General features: G+C 48.4%; 1 protein-coding gene across 6 annotated transcripts in view; it reads left to right on the top strand.

The window, feature by feature from the left end:
* Positions 1-838: 838 nt before the first annotated feature.
* The window catches only part of LOC141097159 (interleukin-31 receptor subunit alpha-like), a 183,062-nt gene continuing 158,760 nt past the window's right edge, over positions 839-25,140 (top strand). For 2 of the 6 annotated variants that reach the window (XM_073584207.1, XM_073584213.1), the window contains exons 1-2: positions 847-916; positions 19,692-19,822. In XM_073584207.1, the coding sequence (XP_073440308.1) occupies positions 862-916; positions 19,692-19,822 (186 nt within the window). In that variant the 5' untranslated portion in view covers positions 847-861. Of the gene's footprint in view, positions 917-4,541; positions 4,700-19,691; positions 19,823-20,075; positions 20,143-23,823; positions 23,913-25,140 lie in introns of those variants that run through there. The other 4 variants (XM_073584208.1, XM_073584212.1, XM_073584209.1 and 1 more) reach the window with 4 other exon arrangements.

Raw genomic sequence — 25,140 nt, forward strand, 5'->3', positions numbered from 1 at the left:
ATAGTCACTATTGACCATGACAGGTAAGGGGTGAGAGTGACCATTAGGCCAGAGTCACACTACTGTAGAATATGGCCGAGTGCTATGCGAGTAAACATCACATAGCACTCGGACCAATGTTAATCTATGGGGCAGCTCACATCACCGTTTATTTTCTCAGGCATATTCAGTGTGCATGTAAAATTGCAGCATACTGCGATTATCACCAAGACTCGGCCGAGACTCGCCAATACAAGCCTATGGGTGCGAGAAAAAAAAATCGCACAGCACTCGGGCCATGCGAGTGCTATCTGTTGTTTACACACCGGTGTCCTTTGAAAAACCGGCAATTCATGTGCGATGTACAGTATAATCACACTAACAGGTTATAATAGAATAGATAGAATAGATAATGTAATGCAGTAACCCCTGTGACAGCTAGGGGGCGCTATGTGGGCTCCCCAGGTCATGCATACAGGCGTTCCCTCTGTGGTGATGCAGAAACAGTGACTAGCAGGGTTGTGAATGGCCGATATATGTCACAGGGATGGATGCTCCCTGAGATGCAACCCGGAGTGTTTTATTATTAGTGCACGTGAGCACTAAGATAACTGTTAGTCCTCTTGGGTCCGGGTTGCGGGTAGCTATGAGAGATGGGAGGGTCAGGCTACCCATATGACCTCATCTTTGGGTGAGGGTGCTGGCTGTACCCCTGTTTTCCTTCAGAAGCTGCAGGTATATTCGGGACCTGCCGTGCGGTCATGACCAGGTGACCAGCCAGGTGATCCATACCTCACCTGGGGGTGGGGTTACAGCCTACATAATGAAGGTGTGTTTAGCACATGAGAGAGTGTTGGGAGTCTGGATTGTGCACAGACTTCCATGTGTCCAGGTGGGACACTACAGAGTTATCTGTGTAAGAAGCGTGCAGGAATAGGTATGTAACCACGGAGCAGACGGACCAACAGTTAAAGGGGAGGTTTATTTACAGGGAATAATACTGGTAAAGTTAACAGTATAGAAATGAATATAATGTGAATGGGTTTAGCAAACAGCCGAAAAGCATAAACAGAATTCAACGGTAATAAGAGTTATTTTCCTATGGTGAAAAATTATCAGTCTGCAGGGGGTCTTGATTGAAGGGGTCACTCTTCTCCAACGTTGGCGCCAAATCACCAGCGGCGCTTGTAGTCCTCTGTGTCCTGGGCCTTTAACGTTGTCCAGCTGGGGTACGAGAGGTTAACGCGGGAGCCAGAGGGGTATGAGACTGACGATATCCCCTTTGCTCCAAGTTATTCTCTTTTACTCTGCAGCGGTGCTCTTTCACTGGAATCAGGGGCTCTGCATTAACACATAAGTCACCGCAACCTTGTACGTGGCTCAGTCTCTCTAAACAGGTCACAGCTCTGTTACTGAATGCAGCCTCTTTTCAGGGAAGTGTCTTGCCACATAACATAGTCTCTCTGCGGGGGAGCGTCTTGTCACAGAACACAGTCTCTCTGCGGGGCAGCAGCTTATCACAGGGGAGAGTGCGCAACCTTCATGACACTGAAGTCCCAGGCTTCACGTACTCACGGTCTGCAGTCTTTGTCCGCAGTCTCTCTGACTCTGGTGGCTGTACCAGAGTTTTCTCCCGCCTGCGTCAGCGTCCTTCTCTTTCTGATGTCTGCGCTGCTCTGAGGAAAGAGTAAGCTGTTTTCCCGCTCTCAGCTCTCCTCCCTTCCTGTTCCTGGCTGCTGAACAGGCTGCTAAAGTGTCCCCCGGAGAACCTGCTGCTCTGCTTAATGGTTCCGGGCATGGAGCAGAGAAGGCAACCCTCCCTCGGCTCCTTCTGTACTTCACCCCCTTACATTTGTAACCTGGGAGGTAGAAGTGTGCGAGGCTCCAGGCCAACCCTGCTTGCTGGATATCGCACAGCCTGGGGAAGCAGTGCTGGCTTTCCTGAACCAGAGGAACGAGGTCTGTGAGATACCTCCAGAGTGGACGGTCGGACAACCGTGAGCGGCACTCAGATCAGAGACTGTACTGTCCTATGGAACTGGGTGTTTAACGGACATTGCCCTGGCCTGTGTGTGAACAGGGTCTGAGGGAGCAAAGCCCTGTTTATGGACATTATTATTTTGCCGGACCTCAAGGCTGACTACTCTGTGTTTGTGCTGCTGGTGATATGGATCAATAAACTCAGGAGAACTTTTAAGGAAATTGAATCTTCCTGTATGTTATAGCGCTGCCAAGCGGGGGTTGCCCAATGCACTCAGTGATTGCTGCCTTACAATATGTACAAATACATATATATATAGTAAGGTAGCGCGTGTTATTCATGTAAGGAACACTCGCTAGGCAGCCAAATAAAGAGGTCCGGCACGGGTTTCTCATATAACTCCAATAGTCCATGCGATTTATTAAGCATCATAAACCATGAACAGCAACAGAAAGTTCATATCAGATCAGCATAGCGTACATGACAGAGCTCCGCTCTGTTAACCCTGTAGTCTCACAGGTTATGCATTGTCCAATACGCAGGCTCTCTAGCCTCACAGTTATCTCACCCTGTGGCCAGGTTAACTCACTGTTGCTTCACCACACTGCAGACGTCCATTCCCTCCCCTGGGAACTCTCAGGCACTTGCAGCCATTAAATATAGCGTCCAAACGTGCTGTTAGGAAGACAGACACATCTCCCTGCACGAGACCTTCCATACGGACCAATCGTGTCCAAGCATTCACTCATGTAACCTACCCTGGCCACCTTATATGGTCCGAAGCCACGCCCACCGGATCACATGGTTATGACCTCATCCCAGGTCCTTCAATCATTCACACACATATACTTTACTATGGCATTCTAGGTGGGTTTGTAGGTGATTGATCTCACCAATCACCTGAAGGCTTCTCCCTAATACATTGGCACGAAAGATCAGCTCTGCTGATCAGCACATAATCAAGCCTTCATCCCAAGGCCACGCACCTTGGGATACATAACGATCCTTTAGCACCCTGCTCCTGTTACCACTCTGGACATGGCTATCCGTCCATCCTAGGACACCCACACAGCGCCCCCTAGCGGACACAGTGGTCACTACACCACAATATATAATGTATTTATATTACACAGATACATAGAAGAAAAGCCGGTAATTCATCTGCCATGTTCTGTAAAATTACTGTAGGAGCTGACAGGATAGAGGAGATGGATTACATACAGTAAATACAAATAGAATAGGTAGATATATAGGTACCAGTGACAAATACAATTAGTACAGTGTGTACAAATTACTGTACATGTATTTAATTAATAAAAGATTACGGTAAAAAATGGCGAGGGCTCCCAAGTAATTTTCATTACCAGCAGAGGGAAATCCGATGGCTGGAAGCAGTTGTTTATAGCCTAGGAAAGGGGTAATACCCATGGAGCTTCCCAGGCTACTAATATCAGCTCACAACTGTATACATATCCTTTACTGGCTATTAAAATGGGGGACCCCCCTAAAAAAAATGACATGGGGTCCCCCTATAATTAATAACCAACAAAGGCTATGCAGACAGCTGCGGGCTAATATTAATAGCATAGGAAGGGGCCATGGATACTGCCCCCCAGGCTAAAAGCACCAGCTCTCAGCCACCCCAGAAAAGGCGCATCTCTAAGATGTGCCAATTCTGGCACTTAGCCTTGCTCTTCCCACTTGCCCTGTAGCGGTGGCAAGTGAGGTAATAGTTGGGGGGGGTTGATGTCACCTTTGTATTGTCATGTGACATCAAGCCCCGAGGTTAGTAATGGAGAGGCGTCAATAAGACACCCCCATTACTAGCCCCATGGTCACATTGTAAGAAAACACAGACACACAGAAAAAAGTCATTTAATTGAAAGACACAGACTTCTTTAATATTCTTAATTATATACTTTTGGCCTCGCCTATTCCCCCCGATGCCCTCATCATCTGCAAAAGAGATAAAAAAACAAACAACAAAATTCTTCACCTTTCCGCAGAGATGCTTTTAATCCATTAGTCCCATGACGGGTCCAGCTCTGCTACATTTAGATGGCAGGCTGAATGGTGCAACCATGCAGCCTGTCATCCAGTGGAGATACTGTGCACCGTGTGCTCAGTGTCTTTCTGTGAAGTGCTATTCCCTGTATGAGGGCACCGCAAGCATGAGAATGTTCTCCTACTCTCGATGCCATCAGACAGGTCCCGGGAGTTCACAGCCAGTAAACTCGCTTCACCTTTCTGACGTCAGTGCGAGCACTGTGGGAAAATTTCCCACGGCCGCTCGAGCCAACGTCACACAGGCTTCCTTGAGATGGGTTCCCACCGGAGTTCCCTTCAGCGTCACAATGTAGAATCAATCTCAGTAGCCTCTATGTAATACTCATTGGCAGCTACAGGAGAAGGGAGATGTCTGGCTAACTGCAGCTTCCTTAGGTGTTGATGACCAGACTTTGAGTCCTATATGAAAGGTGTGAAAGGGGTGAGACTCACATTTAAATTTCCTTATTAATGATACTGACAGTACATTCTTATCTTTTTATCTTTGTCTAATACATCTTTTTCATATTCCAAGGCTTAAGCACGATGACTGTGTGATTGATACAAGCGACACCTCTATAATCCTCGGAAAGAGACATCTTGAAATTGACCAAGTGACAACTATTTGGGTGTCATATGAGATTTCCAGTGAGGCGTGCGTGAAAACAAATAATTTCTCAATTTTACCCAAAGGTTAGTCTATAAGATTTTGCAAAAAAAAAAATATTGTTTCCAAATAAATCTAAAAATGTACAGAGTTACACTCACTGGCCACTTTATTAGGTACACCTGTCCAACTGTGTGTTAAGACTTAATTTCTAATCAGCCAATCACATGGCGGCAACTCAGTGCATTTAGGCATGTAGACATGGTCAAGACAATCTCCTGCAGTTCAAACCGAGCATCAGTATGGGGAAGAAAGGTGATTTGAGTGCCTTTGAACGTGGCATGATTGTTGGTGCCAGAAGGGCTGGTCTGAGAATTTCAGAAACTGCTGATCTACTGGGATTTTCACGCACAACCATCTCTAGGGTTTACAGAGAATGGTCCGAAAAAGAAAAAAAATCCAGTGAGCGGCAGTTCTGTGGCCGGAAATGCCATGTTGATGCCAGAGGTCAGAGGAGAATGGGCAGACTGGTTCGAGCTGATAGAAAGGCAACAGTGACTCAAATTGCCACCCGTTACAACCAAGGTAGGCAGAAGAGCATCTCTGAACGCACAGTGCGTCGAACTTTGAGGCAGATGGGCTACAGCAGCAGAAGACCACACTGGGTACCACTCCTCTCAGCTAAGAACAGGAAACTGAGGCTACAATTTGCACAAGCTCATCGAAATTGGACAGTAGAAGATTGGAAAAACGTTGCCTGGTCTGATGAGTCTCGATTTCTGCTGCGACATTCGGATGGTAGGGTCAGAATTTGGCGTAAACAACATGAAAGCATGGATCCATCCTGCCTTGTATCAACGGTTCAGGCTGGTGGTGGTGGTGTCATGGTGTGGGGAATTTTTTCTGGGCACTCTTTGGGCCCCTTGGTACCAATTGAGCATCGTTGCAACGCCACAGCCTACCTGAGTATTGTTGCTGACCATGTCCATCCCTTTATGACCACAATGTACCCAACATCTGATGGCTACTTTCAGCAGGATAATGCGCCATGTCATAAAGCTCGAATCATCTCAGATTGGTTTCTTGAACATGACAATGAGTTTACTGTACTCAAATGGCCTCCTCAGTCACCAGATCTCAATCCAATAGAGCATCTTTGGGATGTGGTGGAACGGGAGATTCGCATCAGGGATGTGCAGCCGACAAATCTGCGCCAACTGTGTGATGCCATCATGTCAATATGGTCCAAAATCTCTGAGGAATGCTTCCAGCACCTTGTTGAATCTCTGCCACGAAGAATTGAGGCAGTTCTGAAGGCAAAAGGGGGTCCAACCCCTTACTAGCATGGTGTACCTAATAAAGTGGCCAGTGAGTGTACATCTGATAGTAACAAATCTCTAGTCTTGAGATGGGGACATAACTGGTAGTGATGCCAAGGGTGGACATGGAGGGAAGAGGGACCCCTGTCCACAAACAGCATGCGGGCCCTTTACAGTTCAATAGCTCATCATAATATATAATTCCACCTGCTTCAGAAGTGGGGTTGGCCCCCTTATTTCGTGAGCCCCTGTTCGGGTGCACAAGCTGCACCAAAGGTATATGTGGTCAAACCTGGGACCTGCACCATTCTGCCCCATAGGGGAATATTATCTGTTATTATCTTTATACTATGACATCACAGTGAATATTAGCCATTATATCTACTATACCATTATTATTTTTCTGTCTACATTATTTCAAATTTATGATAACACTTGTTGCAATAATACTTCCATGTTATGTATTATCATGTACAAAGTAAATGATGCTAAGCTGTATACAATTATGCACCATGGCATTATTGTGGGCATCATCCCTGCCCTACGACATCTGTGGCCATCCCTGAGCTGCCACATTTGTTATTTCCTCTGTGCTCTGGTGTCCTTATCATTTACTTAAACAGTAGAGCTGAGCGAACGCAAACAGAAATGTTCAGCGTTCGTACGGGACAGTGACTATTCGGACCTGAATGCTGAACACAGACTTTATGCTGAAGTTTGAAAAGTCCGTGGTGGAGTGGGAGGAGAGATAAAGATAGAGAGAGTTACAAGTTTGGGCGACTATAAATTCAATGGGGTTTTAGTTCTGGTGGAAATTTGGGTACTGTTCTGGTATTCGAACCAAACTTTTTAAAAAGTTGGGTCAGGTACCAGAAACCAAACTTCCACCCGTCCACCCATCCCTACTAAACAGTCAGAGCAATGTTTTTATACCTGTACAGTGGCATTACCATTTAAATTATATACATGATGTGACATTTATTTATTATATATTTTATTATAAGAGTTGGGCAGATCTTTTAACAGAATTTTCCCCCAAATTTTGATTTGCGATACTGAAAAGTCCCTAATTAATCTCAAAGCAGTGTATAACACATTGAGGTCTCCTAGAACTGTATTGAATTCGTTTTGAGCTCTTCACAGCAAATACAACCTTAGTAACGTCCAAGACACCTCAACCTGCCTGACAAGGAGAAAACGAATGGTAACCAGAGGTAACCATCAGCAGTATTTCAGTGGTGTGCAAAATTAGTACTGAGGGGTTCAATACTACCCTCATTTTTTGCAGTGAGGGAAGAATAAAAAATGCATCTATTAAGGTGCAGTTGCTACAATATATGTCAAATCAATCAATTCAGTCAAACTGAGTGACTATACAGCTACAGCAGTTCCCAATATATCAATTGAATTTTTGGATTAGTATTCACAGACTGAGACTATCACTATTTTCAATGTGCTTCCTCACCACTGAAGTTGTAGAGCACATTTGGATTAGGTTTTTTTTCTATTCCTCTGCTGTGAGCCCCTATCCCTAAACAGTTCAGACATAAAGTGACGTTCCTTGGCGTAGAAGAACACCACACTAGATAAGGCGAATATAGATATTTGATAGTCATCACTCCAATGTCAATATTTATTTATGCTCCTGTGTGGGAGGAACGGCCCCCGTCGAGTGTCCGGGCCGGAACCAAGGGAGCCGTCATCTGGGTTCCGGGGGAAACTGTCCCTGGGGGACAGAGTTCGAGGACGGACCGTTGTGACAGACAGATGGGCTGGGGGAGGGACCAGTATAAAGGAGGCGGGGAATCCCCGGGACGATGAGTCAGCAGACCGGGACAGAGGCAGCAGGAGACCGTGGGAGCGACTGCAAGATAGGTCGCTCTATCAGTGCCAGGGAAGACGCCGACTGAGGACTCCAGAGGGCGTCCGCTTGGGCGTCCGCTGCCGCTTGCCCCAGTCCGGGGACTGCGGCCCATCCGACCAAGGACTCCGCCGGGGCAGGTGGGGCTCCAGTGTCATCGTGCCGGTGCGCGTGAAGACTTCGCCAACGCCTCAGCAACTGGGCCCAGCAACTACTACGCCAAAAGACCACCATCCCGAACGGCGAGGGACGTCTGGACGGCTAAGTTGACTATATATTTACGGACCCGTAGTCGGCCATATCGCGGCCCTATAGTAACCGGCTATTGCCGGAAGTAGTCATGTTCTACCCGTTTGTGTTTGCTTGTTTTAGAGCCCCTGCGAGGGCAACCTGTGTTACCCCTTTTGGTGATAAAGCCGTGACTGAGGAAAGTTCCCTCTAGTCTTATAAACGTTATTATAGAAAGCACCTAATTGTCTCGCGACTCGTCACTGCATCCTGCGTACCTGCAATTACCACATTTGGCGTAGTCGGCAGGATGCAGTCTCCGAGCGCGGAGAACAAGGCCCACCCGGCCCAGCATTTCTTTGGGGGCCATACTAAGCAATCTACCCAGGTTCTCCTGCAGCAATACTATGCTGTGGAATTGGATGGAGCGAATGCGTGGGTTATTCAGGATGCATCCACTTACCCCTGACCTAGAGGCAGAAGTGGCCCTGATGGCATTGGACGGGGAAGCCCGGGATACCGTAATGTTGAGGTCCCGGGGGCAGCGAAACACCTTTGTCAGGGTGTTACAGGTCTTAGAAGAGGCCTATGGGGACCCGACCGATGTGGGGGAACTGAGAACCCAGATGTTTAGACGCATGCAGAAATAGGGGGAAACAGTGACCCAGTATATGAATGTTTTGCAGGAACTGTTTTTAGCCATTGAAAGGAAGGATGGAGTCGGCGTGTGGACCGTGGACGTAACATTACATGACCTGTTAGTGACCGGGTTACGAGACACCCTGACAAGACAGGCTTTGCGAGAGTGGGTGCGAGTGGACTCACATCTGACCTTTTCAGAGATAGGGAAGGAGGCACGGGTTCGGGAGCAGGAGCAAGAGGTGACGGTCCCCGTGGGGATGGCTCAGAGTATCGAAGCATCCGTAAGCGCCCTGAGCGAACCCCACTGGGTACAAGAGGTGAAGCAAGAGATACAGAGTATTAAGGGTGAACTGGCCGAAGCCAAGAAAGCGGCCACAAGGAGTCGGCCAGGGCCGGGTAAAGGAGGCATGAACCATCGCGGCCCTCACCCAAGTCGGTCCCCATGACCATTTGCCTGTTACGATTGTGGAGAATTGGGACGCTCCACCCGAGAGTGCCCACGTTCCAGAGGAAACCTGCCCCATTGGCCAAGAGAAGCAGAGGACCCTGAGCCGTGCGGACGCCGCCCGGAGCTGGAGCTCATCACATGGGGTGGAGGAAGTCACGAAGACCTGGTCGCGTGGTGCCCAGTGGTACGGGCAGAGATCGAAGGCCGTGCCGTGCGATGCCTAGTAGATACGGGATCGCAAATTACGACCATGCCAGAGACTTATTTTCGGCAGCATTTTCCCGAAGCAGTGACACCTCAGTGGGGGACAGTGATAAAGTTGGTAGCCGCCAACCAGCTACCAGTTCCTGTTGTCGGAGTAGCCTGGATGCAGATTTTGATAAGCGACAAATCACTCGGCCGCCGGGGAGTGGTCCTGACCCAGGGAGACATAAACAGCAAACATCCGGTTATTCTGGGTATGAACATACTACAAGAGTTCGGCAACCTCCTCCTCAATGAACCCACACAAGTGACTCTGCGCCACTGGGGTTCTCGCACGGCCCAAGGGCAGGTCTTGCAGCGGTTGGTGCGGGAGGCGTGAGTGCTCCAGGAGTGCCAGGAGGGTGAGGCGCTGGGCAAGGTCATCGCACCGGCGGCTCCCCCGCTCGTACTTCCTCCAGGGCAGACGGTGGTAGTTCTGCTGATCCGCACCACGATGCCACTGGAGGGCGTGGAGGTACAGGTGGAACCATGTTACTCGGAGCGCCTGCACCCTGGCATACTGGTAGCCCGCTCCCTGACCACGGTGCGGGAGGGGACCGTCCTGGTGCGTTGTGTCAACCTGGAAGACCAAGATATCGCCTTGAAGCCCCAGGCTGAAATGGCCAAACTAGTGAGGCCTTTGGAGGAGATGCTGCCGAACCCCGCAGTCCAGTAGAAGGTACAGCCCGAAGATCCTTGGGCAGTAACGGTACGAACCCAACAGACTGCCATATCCTCGACCCAGGAGAAAGGTCGAGGCATCCTGGAGAGAATGCGGGCCGAACTTTCTGGCCTAGCGCCAGCCCAACTTCTCCAGGTAGAGACACTTCTTGGACAATTTTACAGTGTCTTCGCCAGCCACGAGGACGACTTTGGATGTACCACGGCCATCACGCATGGGATCTCCATGGCAGGAGCGGCCCCCATCCGGGAGCGATATCGGCAAATACCACCACAGCTATACCAGGAAGTGAAGACTCTATTAGCCCAAATGCTCCGGAAGGGGTTCATACGAGAAAGCCCGAGCCCTTCGGCGGCCCCTATTGTCCTGGTTCGGAAAAAAGATGGCACTCTGCGTTTTTGCGTGGATTATCGGAAGTTGAACGCCTGCACCATCAAGGATTCGTATCCATTGCCTCGCATAGAAGAGTCTCTGTCCGCCCTGGGGAACGCGACATACTTCTCAACCCTAGACCTGGCCAGTGGGTACTGGCAGGTGCCGATGTCGGAGTAAGACAGAGCCAAGACGGCATTCATCCTTCCCATGGGACTGTTCGAGTTCAATCAGATGCCGTTTGGGCTGGCCAACGCCCCAGGAACTTTTCAGCAGTTCATGGAGCGGTGTCTAAGATACCTCAACTTTGAAGCCACGTTGATATACCTGGATGGCATTATCATCTATTCCGCCACGTTCGAGGACCACCTGAAGCGGTTGGGGCAGGTGCTCGGCCGGCTGCAGAAGTACGGGTTAAAGGTAAAGCCCCAGAAATGCCACCTGTTCCGCACCCAGATTGAATACCTGGGGCACACCGTCTCGGCAGAGGGCGTCCGACCATCCCTGGAAAAGGTCGCTGCCATCCAGGGGTGGCCTACCCCCGAAACGGTAAAGGACGTGTGGGCCTTCTTGGGGTTGGCCGGCTACTATGGTCGATTCGTGAAGAATTTTGCATGCAGAGCTCGAGCCCTGCAAGACCTGCTGAAGGGGGCTCCCGCCGGGGCGAATGGACGGAAGATCCAGTGGCAGCAACTGCAAGAGGATGCGTTTCAAGATCTCAAATCTGCTCTCTCGGACGCCCCGATATTGGCGTATGTGGATTTCTCGCAACCGTTCATCCTGCATACCGACGGGTGCCTCCAGGGACTAGGAGCTGTGTTGTCACAGGTGCAGGAAGGCCGGGAGAAAGTGATCGCCTACGGTAGCCGGTTGCTGCACGACTCAGAACGTAACTCGGACAATTACAGCTCCTTTAAGCTCGAGCTATTCGCGGTAGTGTGGGCAATGACGGAGCAATTTGCAGAGTACCTGGCGGGCTCCGAAGTAGTAGTGCGGACCGATAACAACCCGTTAGCCCATTGGAGAATGCCAAACTGGGGGCCCTAGAGCAGCGTTGGGTGGCTCGGATGGCCAAATTCAAGTATAAGATCATCTACAAACGGGGTGCTGAAAACATGCACGCCGACGCGCTCTCCAGAATCCGACACACCACGCCAGGAAGACGTCGAGACGACGAATTAGAAGCAGACGAGACGCCGTTCGCCCTCACCACCGCCGTGCCTACAGTCAACATGCAGGAAGTGCCTCATCCGGGGCTCCTAGGAGGGATGCTGGAACAGCTCCGTGACAAATGGATTCAGCTGCAACAGGAAGATACAGAAGTTGGACTCCGGCGCCGATGGGTGGCCACCAGTAAATTGCCCACGGACTCACAGAGACAGGCTTTGACCCAAGATACAGTGGGGCAAAAAAGTATTTAGTCAGTCAGCAATAGTGCAAGTTCCACCACTTAAAAAGATGAGAGGCATCTGTAATTTACATCATAGGTAGAGCTCAACTATGGGAGACAAACTGAGAAAAAAAAATCCAGAAAATCACATTGTCTGTTTTTTTTTCATTTTATTTGCATATTATGGTGGAAAATAAGTATTTGGTCAGAAAAAAAATTTCATCTCAATACTTTGTGATATATCCTTTGTTGGCAATGACAGAGGTCAAACATTTTCTGTAAGTCTTCACAAGGTTGCCACACACTGTTGTTGGTATGTTGGCCCATTCCTCCATGCAGATCTCCTCTAGAGCAGTGATGTTTTTGGCTTTTCGCTTGGCAACACGGACTTTCAACTCCCTCCAAAGGCTTTCTATAGGGTTGAGATCTGGAGACTGGCTAGGCCACTCCAGGACCTTGAAATGCTTCTTACGAAGCCACTCCTTCGTTGCCCTGGAGGTGTGCTTTGGATCATTGTCATGTTGAAAGACCCAGCCACGTTTCATCTGCAATGCCCTTGCTGATGGAAGGAGGTTTGCACTCAAAATCTCACGATACATGGCCCCATTCATTCTTTCATGTACCCGGATCAGTCGTCCTGGCCCCTTTGCAGAGAAACAGCCCCAAAGCATGATGTTTCCACCACCATGCTTTACAGTAGGTATGGTGTTTGATGGATGCAACTCAGTATTCTTTTTCCTCCAAACACGACAAGTTGTGTTTCTACCAAACAGTTCCAGTTTGGTTTCATCAGACCATAGGACATTCTCCCAAAACTCCTCTGGATCATCCAAATGCTCTCTAGCAAACTTCAGACGGGCCCGGACATGTACAGGCTTAAGCAGTGGGACACGTCTGGCACTGCAGGATCTGAGTCCATGGTGGCGTAGTGTGTTACTTATGGTAGGCCTTGTTACATTGGTCCCAGCTCTCTGCAGTTCATTCACTAGGTCCCCCCGCATGGTTCTGGGATTTTTGCTCACCGTTCTTGTGATCATTCTGACCCCACGGGGTGGGATTTTGCGTAGAGCACCAGATCGAGGGAGATTATCAGTGGTCTTGTATGTCTTCCATTCTCTAATTATTGCTCCCACAGTTGATTTCTTCACTCCAAGCTGGTTGGCTATTGCAGATTCAGTCTTCCCAGCCTGGTGCAGGGCTACAATTTTGTTTCTGGTGTCCTTTGACAGCTCTTTGGTCTTCACCATAGTGGAGTTTGGAGTCAGACTGTTTGAGGGTGTGCACAGGTGTCTTTTTATACTGATAACAAGTTTAAACAGGTGCCATTACTACAGGTAATGAGTGGAGGAAAGAGGAGACTCTTAAAGAAGAAGTTACAGGTCTGTGAGAGCCAGAAATCTTGATTGCTTGTTTCTGACCAAATACTTATTTTCCACCATAATATGCAAATAAAATGAAAAAAAACAGACAATGTGATTTTCTGGATTTTTTTTTTCTCAGTTTGTCTCCCATAGTTGAGGTCTACCTATGATGTAAATTACAGACGCCTCTCATCTTTTTAAGTGGTGGAACTTGCACTATTGCTGACTGACTAAATACTTTTTTGCCCCACTGTATGTTGCTAATGTTGCACCAATGGGAAAAACTAATCATCAAAAAGGGACTTTTATATCGAAAAGCCATGTCACGAACCACGTCAGCTACGATATGGCAGGTGATCGTGCCGGGAGCCCATCTCAACCAACTGGCCCGGGAAGCCCATGAGAAGGGGGCTCATTTTGAGGCTCAAAAGACTTTACAATGGTTGCAGCAGATAGCATACCACCCACGCTTGCACGCTGCTGTAGAAGAAGTTTGCCGAACCTGCCACTCGTGCGAGCTCGCTAAACCCCCCGCGCAACGAGCCCCTGTGCAAACTATCGTAACATCAGCCCCTCTGGAGCTTCTTACGGTGGATTATCTGACCATAGGTCCTGCCTATCAGGGATATGAACATTGTCTCGTTATGGTGGACCATTTCACCAAGTTCACCGTGGTCACCCCCACTCGAGACCAAACAGCGGAGTTGGCTGCCTATGCGATTTGTAAGAACTTTAATTAAGTGTATGGCTGTCCACAGCGAATACATTCGGACCAAGGAGCGTGCTTCCTAGGAAAAGTCATGGAAGAGCTACACCATCTTTACGGTATCGATAAATCGCGGACCACGCTGTACCACCCGCTGGGAAACGGAGCCTGCGAATGATTCAAGCGCACGCTAATCCAAATGCTACGCACCCTGGAGAGCGACCGCAAGGCCCGCTGGCCTTAATATGTCCCTGAGCTGGTGTGGATATATAACAATCGGGTGCATCGAGTGACTGGTTACACCCCCTACTCACTGCTGTTCGGCCGGGAAAGCAAAGGAATTACGAAAGTGGAATTGAACCCGGAGGAGCCCCAACCCTGGACTGGGGTATCCTCGTGGGTCCGCAACCGGCACCGGCTGCAGATCCTCCACCGTATCGTCCATACGAAGCTCCAGGATCCAGAACACCAAGGGGGAGCACTGCCCCCGCCCATTGACTTTCATACTGGGGATCGGGTACTCGTACTTGATCAACGTCCCCAAAACAAGTTAGAACCACGGTGGGAGGTGAACCCGTACCGAGTGTTGCGCCGAATAAGCCCCGACGGGCCTGTGTATGAAATACAATCTGAAGGAAGCAACGCGCCCCTCACTCGGGTTGTGCACCGTAACATGTTACGGCCTTGTAGTCTGCCGATCCCCCACGGCTCGAACCGATCCTCCAGGTCCCCGACCCCCCGCCCACGGTCTGGGACCTGGATGACGAAGAGGACTTCCCCGTCGCAGCTGTGGGTCGCCCCAGTAGTGGCACGACATTAGACCCGGGAATTCCACCAGAACCAACTATGCGACCACCCTCCACCACCCCAGAAGACTCCACTACACCCGAGCTTCGACGCTCCGAGCGGTCAACAGCTGGCAAACCCCCTGAACGTTACGAACAGGAACAGTTCATATGGCGACAAGGACTGTCGTCCCAAAAAACTAACCCGAGTCTACGAAAACCCTTGCCCGAGGACTGGCGAGCATACAGGGTGGGGGAGTGTGGGAGGAATGGCCCCCGTCGAGTGTCCGGGCCAGAACCAAGGGAGTCGTCTTCTGGGTTCCGGGGGAAACTGTCCCTGGGGGACAGAGTTCGAGGATGGACCATTGTGACAGACAGATGGGCTGGGGGAGGGACCAGTATAAAGGAGGCGGGGAATCCCCAAGACGATGAGTCAGCAGACCGGGACAGAGGCAGCAGGAGACCGTGGGAGCGACTGCAAGATAGAGCGACCTACCAGTGCCAGGGAAGACGCCGACTGAGGACTCCAGAGGGACGGCGCCAGGGCGATCATCCGAGATTTGCTGCCCCGCTCCAGCCCGCGGCTGCGGCCTACCCACGGCCGCCCGCCGCCGCTGCCATCTTGCTCCAGCCCGCGGCTGCGGCCTACCCGCGGTCGCCCGTGGCCGCTGCCGTCTCGCTCCAGCCCGCGGCTGCGGCATGTTCCCCGCTACCCGCAGCCGCCCTGCTCTCACCAGTGTCAAGTATAGCGTGGCACTACCACAAGGTGCACAAGTAGGTTACCCAGACCCAAGCAAATAATAAAGTAACTTGGCACTCAACTGAATGATCCTTTATAAATGAAGTTTTTATTTGTGTGCAGTCCTACAAAAGACGTTTCGGCCTACATTGGCCTTCGTCAGTCCGACTGCTATCATGGTGGAATGAACCAACGTATGTCCACGAATAAAGTATTTTTAGTGAATACCTGCTTCAAAATATGGTGCAGGTGTATGGTGAGCTTCCAGCTCTCCTTTCAGGGTGCTGTGCTGGTAAATCAATTGGAAACAATATGTTCCATAGGGCAAAAAAGGGGGGTTTTCACTGAATTGTTGAAGCAGTTTGCCTGTGGGAGATGTTTGTATTGAGACCGGTAGCCAAAGGCCCATATGAGGCATGTATAAGCAGGTTGCAGGTGTGCAGGGCTGAACGCGGTATCCGCCAGTCACTATAGGGCCACGGTATGGCCGACTACCGGTCCGTAAATATATAGTCAACTTAGCTGTCCAGACGTCCCTCGCCGTTCGGGATGGTGGTCTTTTGGCGTAGTAGTTGCTGGGCTCAGTTGCTGAGGCGTTGGCGAAGTCTTCGCATGCTCCGGCGCGCTGATGACACTGGAGCCCCACCGGCCCCGGCGGAGTCCTTGGACGGATGGACCACAGTCCCTGGACTGGGGCAAGCGGCAGCGATGTAGGGTGGCGAATCACAGACCACCTGCGCAGCAATCGGCTGCGACGGGGAGTCCGCGGCCAGCAGAGGCTCGGCCCCTGCTGCGGACCGGAGCGGTACAGTGGTGGCTGCCGGCGGCTCCTGGATACCTGACGTTTACATTAGAAACCAGCGTCCAGCGTCGCTGGTCCTGATCGCTGAGGCTGTCTAACGATGTCCCAGCGATCCCATCCATGTCGGATCGTTGGTGGGATTGCTGGGACATCGTTATGTGTGTCGGGGGCTTTAGTCTCCCCTGAGCCAGTAGTGGCCCTCCCTGATAAAAAACCTGTTTACAGTGTTCAGGGAGAGTTGTAAGCTATTCTTTACCTTACAACCCCAGTCTTCAGGGAATGAGTCCCAGCGGGTGGGAATTTTTATGTTCCTATTGTGAGGGGGCCCTCAGCCATTTTCTTTGTCCCCACAAACCCCAGAATGGTCTTCAGTTCATCCCTTTTATGATGCTTTAGGATCATGAACATGGCACTAGCCCCGCTGAGGACTACTGTCTTGAATTCGACAGTGGTCCACTGAGGTTCAGTGGAATGATGCAACCCTTAGGTGTCCATTTCATAGAGGTCTGTCGAAATCTCTGACAGCTTTGTATTCTTCCCTGGAGCAGGTAGTTTGCTCGCGTTAGGTCTGTAGAACTGAACAAGATCACGGTAAAAATACATATTCACTTCCACTCATCCTCGACCTTAATAATCAGCTTTCGTTGGCTAAATGGTTTTCTAAACTTGATCTTAGAGAAGCTTACAATTTAATACACATCCGGAAAGGGTGATGATGATTGTAAAACAGTGTTTTTAACGTCAGAGGTCTATTCGAAAAACTTGTCATGCCTTTTGTGTTAACCAATACACCAGCAGTATTTCAAAACTTTATGAATGATGTATTTTCTGATTGAGACCTGTTCTTTTCTAACAAGAAAAGAACAGGTCTCAGCCCCAGAGACAGGCAACATTAAGGAAGCAGGAACAGAATTGGTGATAAATATATCTTAAAAGGTATTGTCTGAACCGCAAATTTCAATTTTGAGTAAAGGATTATCCTTTAGCCCGTGTACACCCACGGATTGGTTTAAACTGCAAGTGGATTTAGAACTTTTTTTAGGGCTATTAAACTCAAGGAATGGTTCCATAATACTGAGGTTTCCAGAAAAATTAAATTAAGTGAGTTAACTTGAATAGTGTGGGATTAAGATTTGGGAGTAATTTTATTACTCCAACTAATTCTGTGGCTATAGATGCATTTATTAAAGCCGTGAAAATGGAGGTAGATAATTTGAAAGACAGTACTATGGGGAGTTTTAAATGCTCAAACATTACGAGGGATGAGTTTTTAGCTCTGAAGGAACTTACCCATGACGACGACATTGTGATAAAACCCGCTGACAAGGGGGGCGCTGTCGTCATCATTGGCAAAAGTAAATATATAGCTGAGATTAATAAACAACCGAATGATGTGGATGCCGGGACTGTTTACCGAGGCGTTTCTTATCTTGGTGCTCTAGGTCAGAGAAACCAAAAAGAGACCTGCCCACAGGCCCACCCCAAAGCACAAACATGTTCCACATCATAGAGACTGAGAGAGACAGACTGTTTGTGCTTCAGGACGGATCTGTGGGCAGGTCTTTTTTTGGTTTCCTGCCTACAGTCCCGCCCCAGAACACGAGCATCTCATTAACTGAAAACTTCTAGCACTGATTACACAAGAACCACAAGACGGATTTAATCATACCAGGTATCATTTTAATCATTGTAACAACGCCAACATTACAATGCCTGTAGTTTACTTAGCAAAATCCTGATGACAGGTTCACTTTAAGAGGTCATTCAGGCAAGTATATTATATGTATGTGTTGTCTGTGTGCACCACAGACCACACGCAAATGCATTATTGACTGTGTAGGGAAGGTGACTTGAGGGACAGACGTGACTGGCAGTAGGAGGGGACGGTTTGTACACCAGAGATGGAGACTGACAGGATAGAAGGGTGACAGCTAGGAAAGGCAGGATAGGAGGGTGTAGTACTGAGAAGTGACCACAAGATGGCAGGGGAGAGTAGTGCAGGACTATACATCAGCTTATGTTTCAGGATATGCTTAGTCATGGGGGGCGGGGAGATAGGAGCCCGGGAGGGGAATTCCCCTGTGAGAGAGGGGATAAATAGAAGTAGGCGGGGCTCGAGTTGTGTTCATTCCTGGGAGGAGCTTAGCAGAGAAGACGGAGAACGGAGAAAGCTCGGCCAGGGGACTGACAGAGAGGATAGTCAGGGGGGTGGCCCTGACACGTCGTACCGCAGGACAGGTGAGGTGACGTACCGCAGGACAAGTGAGGCCCCGGGAGTACCGACTGGACGGCGACCTCGGGCAGGTGAAGCGCTGGCGGTAGATGGGTCTAGGACAGCTCCAGCGAAGGATCCGCGAGGGACGCCAACACGACTAAAAGACAGGTGAAAAGGTACCCGGGCCTAGAAACAGAGAATTGTACAGGCGGCTGCGGTGCGTGGCAGTGGTCGTCAGGAGGACGACGAAATAAACCTGGAACTGTTACACCTGAATCCTTTCTCCGTCTCATCTGTGCCTCGTCTGGTAAGCAGTGGTCCACCCCCCAAGCCCAGCCCCTACCACAACTGTGTGCCGATGTTCATGGCTGATTTTCATATGGACCAATGGCCTGTGTTGGGAAAATATTAGCATGCACTATTCTGGTCTAGTTTACGAAACAGACTAGTGTATGTAAGTAGAAATAACAGGAGAAAAAGGTAGGGGAAAAGGTCAGCTCACCCGATCTTCAATATGTATCCATATCTTCCAAGCGCATGGAGCTGCCTGAATTACGGCGTTGTCGAAGCAAACCACAAGGAAAGAGAATCTCCAGTGCTGGATTAATATTAAAATACAAACATTTATTGAAAAAATTCTTTTTTAAAAAATTAAGACTGTACTTCAAAATACATATATGAAAAATTAATAAACGGACATGACAGTAGATGGTATCTCAGGTGGTATAACCAACGCTTTTCAACCTCAGCGGGTCTTATTCATGGTTAGTTATAGACTCCACAAAGTCACTACACTTGTCCCCTATGCGGTCGAGCACACATTGCTCCACACAGAACCAGTCATGTCTGCAATTTGCAGACATGAGTGGCCTAAATTTTAGTACGGTTGCCTGGCCTTACAGTGTATTGCGGTTTTGACAATTACAGTAATTTGCCAAATTATGTCAAATTTCAATGGTTTCTTACACATGAAATTTATGACCTATTCACAAGATAGGAGATAATTGTCTAATTGGGGTACATACTCCTCATTGTATGATCGCAATTAAGAGGAGTTTGAAAGGAGCAGATGTTGAGCATGTGTATTCCTACATTAGCAATTATGTATGTCTCCGCATATATTTGATTTATTGATTGTCAGTATTCGCAGCTCACCGATTTTTTTAAATGTTTGCTATTTGGTCATTGTGATTAGTGAGCAGAGGCTCGTTTATCTATAATGTGAGAATTAGAAGCACAGTCCATGTATGGTTATTTATTTTTTATACATATTTTTTTATTCTAGAGAATTGTCAGTCTCCCAACATTCTACATGCAGTTCACTCGGGAAATTTCTTACGGTTACGAATTCAGCTGGATATTGATATGATAGCACAAGTGAGATATCGAGAAATCACGTCAGCTCAGTGGCACATAGTAAGTGATGGGAACAGTCATTGTCATATTTGGGAGCATCAAAAATCAGTGAAATTCTGGAACTGAGAGATATGTCAGCTGACATTTTCCAGGTCCCAATAAAATAAATTTTATGACATTTAGAGATTCGAAGAAAAAATACTTTTCTTTTGAACAGGTCCAGATGTTTTGTTCAGCTCCTATACCCGTTCATAACTGTGCTACCTCTTGATTTTCGCTTTGCTCTTTCAAATTTTTTTCCCTTTCTTTGTAGAGCCGTAAATTTCTGCCTACTTATTTTTCAGTCTGCTCAGGTTATGAGGGTACATTTTTTTGGAAGGGTGAGTTGTAAATTTAAAGGACATTAATTCCTTTTTATAAAAAACGGAAAAAAATCCCAAGTATGGTGAAATGATGGGGAAAAAAGCAGTTTGCTTTATTTGTTATTGTTTTGTTTTAATAGTGGTGATGATGTAGTAAAAATAATTTGCAATATAATCCTTGAGGTCAGAATACACACGTGGTCAAAATTGTTGGTAACCCTTGTTTAATGACCGAAAAACCCACAATGGTCACAGAAAAAACTTGACTTTAACAAAAGTAATAATAAATCAAAAATCTATGAAAATGAACAAATGAAAATGAGACATTGCTTTTCAACCATGCTTCCACAGAATTTTAAAAAAAATAAAACTCATGAAATAGGCCTGGACAGAAATGATGGTACCCCTGAAAATAATGTGACAAAAGGGACATGTTAAATCAAGGTGTGTCCACTAATTAGCATCACCGGTTTCTACAATCTTGGAATCAGTGAGTGGGCCTGTATAGAAGGCTACAGATACTCACTGTGCTGTTTGGTGACATAGTGTTTATCACACTCAGGGCTGCCACTAGGAATTTTTGGGGCCCCCTTGAGACTCTGCCCAGGCTCCACACCAGCCCCGCCTCCACCCCTCGAACTGTCCACAGTCAAAAGATTTTTTAAGCCGCCACCATGACAAGGTACACTCTTTTGGCCGGGCCCTACTCTACTCTAACCTATTAAACAATTGTTAAAATATCCAATACAGTTTAGGTATATTTTAATTTATTTTTCAATTTTTAAAATGACCAATAATATCACATACAGGGGACAAATACCACTGCACCATGACCAGACACCATATTACCACCACATAGTGACCTATAATACCACATACAAGGAACAAATACCGCCACACCATGAGCAGACACCATATTACCACCAAATAGTGACCTATAATACCACATACAAGGAACAAGTACTACCACACCATGACCAGACCACATATTACCATCACATAGTGACCAAATAATAGCACATACAAGGAACAAATACCGCCACACCATGGCCAGACAACATATTACCACCACATAGTGACTGAATACCACAATACTGATCAGTAATAAAAAAACACAATACTAATATCACCATAAGTGCCATTATGCACAGGAGATCTTTACTTAGTATGCAGTGTCAGTGTACAGGTAATACAGGGATCACCAGTGACATTATACACAGGATCTCTGTATATAGTGTATAGTGTAAAGGTAATACAGTGATCACTGGTGACATTGTGCACAGGACCGCTGTATATAGTATACAGTCTATAGTGTCAGTGTACAGGTAACACACAGACTCACCAGTGACGTCTTTAGGTGAAGTCCTTCATCTTCACTTATCTTCTTCCAGCACAGACAGCCATCATTTATTCCATCCAGGGTTCGTCTCTGCAGGAAATAACACAGTTATCTAGAGCACCGCTTGCAGAACACATGACTTATTTTTTTTCCCAAATTCTAAACTACACCAGATGAAGAAAAAAGGAAACAGTGTTGCTCTGCACAGTAACAGGGCTGCCTCCCCCATTTAAAACAGTACCCTCAAAAAATAAAATAAATACGGTACATCACTGCAGTAATGATATATCCCTTAATTAGCCCCTATGGTAATAATATCCCCCATCCTTGTCTCATTCCTTGCTCCAGCCATATGCTCTCCTATCCTGCCCCATATGATGTCCTATCCTGCCCCATATGATCTCCCCATCCTGCCCCAACTGTGCCATGATCTTGCCCCATCTGTCCCATGATCCTGCCCCATCTGTCCCATGATTCTGCCTCATTTGTCTCCATCGTATCCATCCTGCCCCATGATCCTGCACCATCTGTCTCCATCCTGCCCCGTGATCCTGCACCAGGTGTCTCCATCCTGCTCCATGATCCTGCACCATGTGTCTCCATCCTGCCCCATCTGTCTCCATCCTGCCCCATGATCCTGCACCATCTGTCTCCATCCTGCCCCACATTCCTGCCCCGTCTCCCATCCTGCCCCTGTGTCTCCATTCTGCCCTGGCTCCATTCTGTCCCTTGTCTACATCCTGCCCCCATGTCTCCAATCCTGCCTCCTTGTCTCCATTCTGCCCCTTGTGTCCATCCTGCCTCTGTGTCTCCATCCTGCCTCCGTGTCTCCATCCTGCCTCCGTGTCTCCATCCTGCCTCCGTGTCTCCATCCTGCCCCGTGTCTCCCATCCTGCCCCGTGTCTCCCATCTTGCCCCGTGTCTCCCATCCTGCCCCGTGTCTCCATTCTGCCCCCGTGTCTCCAATCCTGCCCCCGTGTCTCCAATCCTGCCCCCTGTCTCCATTTTGCCCCTTGTCTCCCATTCTGCCCCATATCTCTCATCCTGCCCCCGTGTCTCCATTCTGCCCCGGGCAAGATGGAGACACATGGTCCATGTGTCCCCATCCTGCTGGTGAAACATATTGCAGCTTGCCGCTATCAATAAAAAAAACTTTTTCCTTACCTGGCCGCTCTCCTGTGGCGATGATCTCTAGGCGTTTCAGGTGCGCACTCGCCGTCAAATGACAATGACATCATACGCCGGCTACATGCGCCGAATGGCTGGTGGCTTTAACTATTGCACACACTAAATTTGCACTTTGAGGCCTTCTCCTACTTTTGATTGACAGAGCTCACATGCCCAGAGCAAGAGCTTCCTGGACTTAGACCGCATGTCTGCGCTTGCATATGGCATTGCTTGAGTTCAGCCACACTCAAACAGTGTCAATGCAGTAGGGCAGACAGTGTGAGAGGCCACTTTCTCCGCCCATCATGTTCTCCATACCATACACCATCCTCATGTTCTCTTCTTCAAAGAACATGAGGGAAATGCAAGGCATGAAGAACATGAGGGGAGAGATACACGGTATGGAGAACATGAAAGTGGGAGCATGGTATGGAGAACATGAAGGGAGAGCATGGTATCGAGAGCATGATCGGGAGAGGGACTTTGTATGGAGAATATGATGGGGTACTCAGTATGGAGAAAATGAGATGGGGTGGATGGAATGGAGAACATGAGGAGGGCGATGCGTGGTATGAAAAACATGAGGGGAGAGATGCACAGTATGGAGAACATGAGGGGGAAGCACAGTATTGAGAACATGAGGGTGGAAGCATGATTTGCAAAACATGAGGGGGGAGCACGGTACAGAGAACATGAGGATGGTGTATGGTATGGAGAACATGATGGGGGTACTCGGTATGGAGAACATGAGGGGGTAGTCAGTATGGAGAACATGAGGGGGCTCGGTATGGAGAACATGAGGGGGAGAGCTGGGTATGGAGTGAGGACAACATTAAGGGGGCAGTAAAGAGGGGGCTGTATGGAGTGAGGCCAATGTACAAATTATAGTTCATAAGTGAGAAAGGCTTGTTGAGTATAATTCATAATTGAAAGGCCAGTTTGATGGTTTATGTTTATGATGGGGTGCTGTGACTGACATTTTTCACAATGGTAGACAGTGTGGTGGGAATATTTTATAGGAGAAGTTAGTGTGGAGACCATGCATCTTAAGTGAGATAGTGTGGGATAATTTTTTTTGCATAGGGAGCACAATGTGGGGTATTATTTAGGCACACAACATAGGACTTATTTAGGGCACAGTGTGGGTGGTTATTCTTATTCAGGAACATTATAATGATACTGGTATTTTTAAGGGCACTGTTCGAGATGTGCTGCAGAAGACCGGAGAAGATAAAAGCCTGCCGAGACGAGCTGTGGCTGTGAGAAGTCATCGTGGGATCAGGTACTTAGATATAATGTGCATTTACATTTGTCAGTTACAGCTTTTAAAGGACCACTGATCTGTTATGTGAGGCCGATCGGCATTAGCTTAATAACCTGGTAAAACAGGATATGGTCTCAATTTCATGTGCACAGAACGATCGTAAATATGTAAGGCGATGGCATTGCTATGGACAGTAGAGAAAAACTGCCACTTTAAAGACAGAACCCCCTTGGCTAGAGCAATGGGACCTTCGGCTCTCCCTGCAATAAGACTGTTTTGGTTTGTTCTGTCAGCTATGAGAGGGGAGGGGCTGTTTTTCCTGTGAGTGTTCTGAACTGGGAGTCTGCAGGAAGCTGGCGTGCTGTGAGAAAAACGTACAGCTTTAACTGACTGAACTTGTGGGATTGTGTATATGGGTCGCCCTCGCACACCCAGGGCAGCGGGGGGTACTCGGTACCGGGCCGGTGTCAAGGCGGGAATGTGTCACAGCAGCGGTGACCCGGTCCGTGGCCCTGGGCGCCCAATATCAATGGCGGTGATGTTAATGGTGTTAAAGTTTATTAGGTAGTTCGTGACGCCACTCGTGGTGTTTGGCAAGTAAGATGGTAAGCCAACGCTGCATACAGATCCGCTGGGACTGATGGTGTGTTGCAGAAGAGATGGTATAGCTCTCCACAGGCGGAGCTGTAGTCCCAGAGCAGTGTAGGTGCAATGGATGAGGAGAGGCGCAGAATGGTATGGATGATGTTACCCAGATGTAGCGGTGCTGGAATAACTGGAGAGCAGAGTATGCGGTTCCAAAGCTTTACTCACTGTTTGCAGTTCACACCACTGCCGGCCTCCGTACTGTGTTTTCCAGGTCAGGGCTCCAGCCAGCCTCCAGGCAGGATAGGATTGTCCCTTCCACACTCTGCCAACATGTACCTTACTGAACGACTCCTCCAATGCGCCTTTAGGTGCGAAGCACTCCAATACTTAGTTACCCTGGAATGCCTCTCTCTAGGTGTTCCTAGTCTTTACTTGTATGACAGACAGCTGTAGCCTGCTGCGGGGACTCCTCACTGCATCCCGGCTCTCTATTCAGTTGCTGTTGTGTCCCAAGTCTATGATGGGAGCAAGACGTTAGCGGCTCACTACTCCTCCGGTGTCTGTTGCCGGACATAAAGATCCAATCAACCTCAGGGACTGGGCCCCGGCCTTTGCACTCTCTGGACTGGAAGGGTTCTCTCTCTTTCTCAACCTGCTT

Source organism: Dendrobates tinctorius, unplaced genomic scaffold (genome assembly GCF_039654945.1).
Source record: "Dendrobates tinctorius isolate UK_male_01 unplaced genomic scaffold, ASM3965494v1 ptg000083l, whole genome shotgun sequence".
Lineage (NCBI taxonomy): Eukaryota > Metazoa > Chordata > Amphibia > Anura > Dendrobatidae > Dendrobates > Dendrobates tinctorius.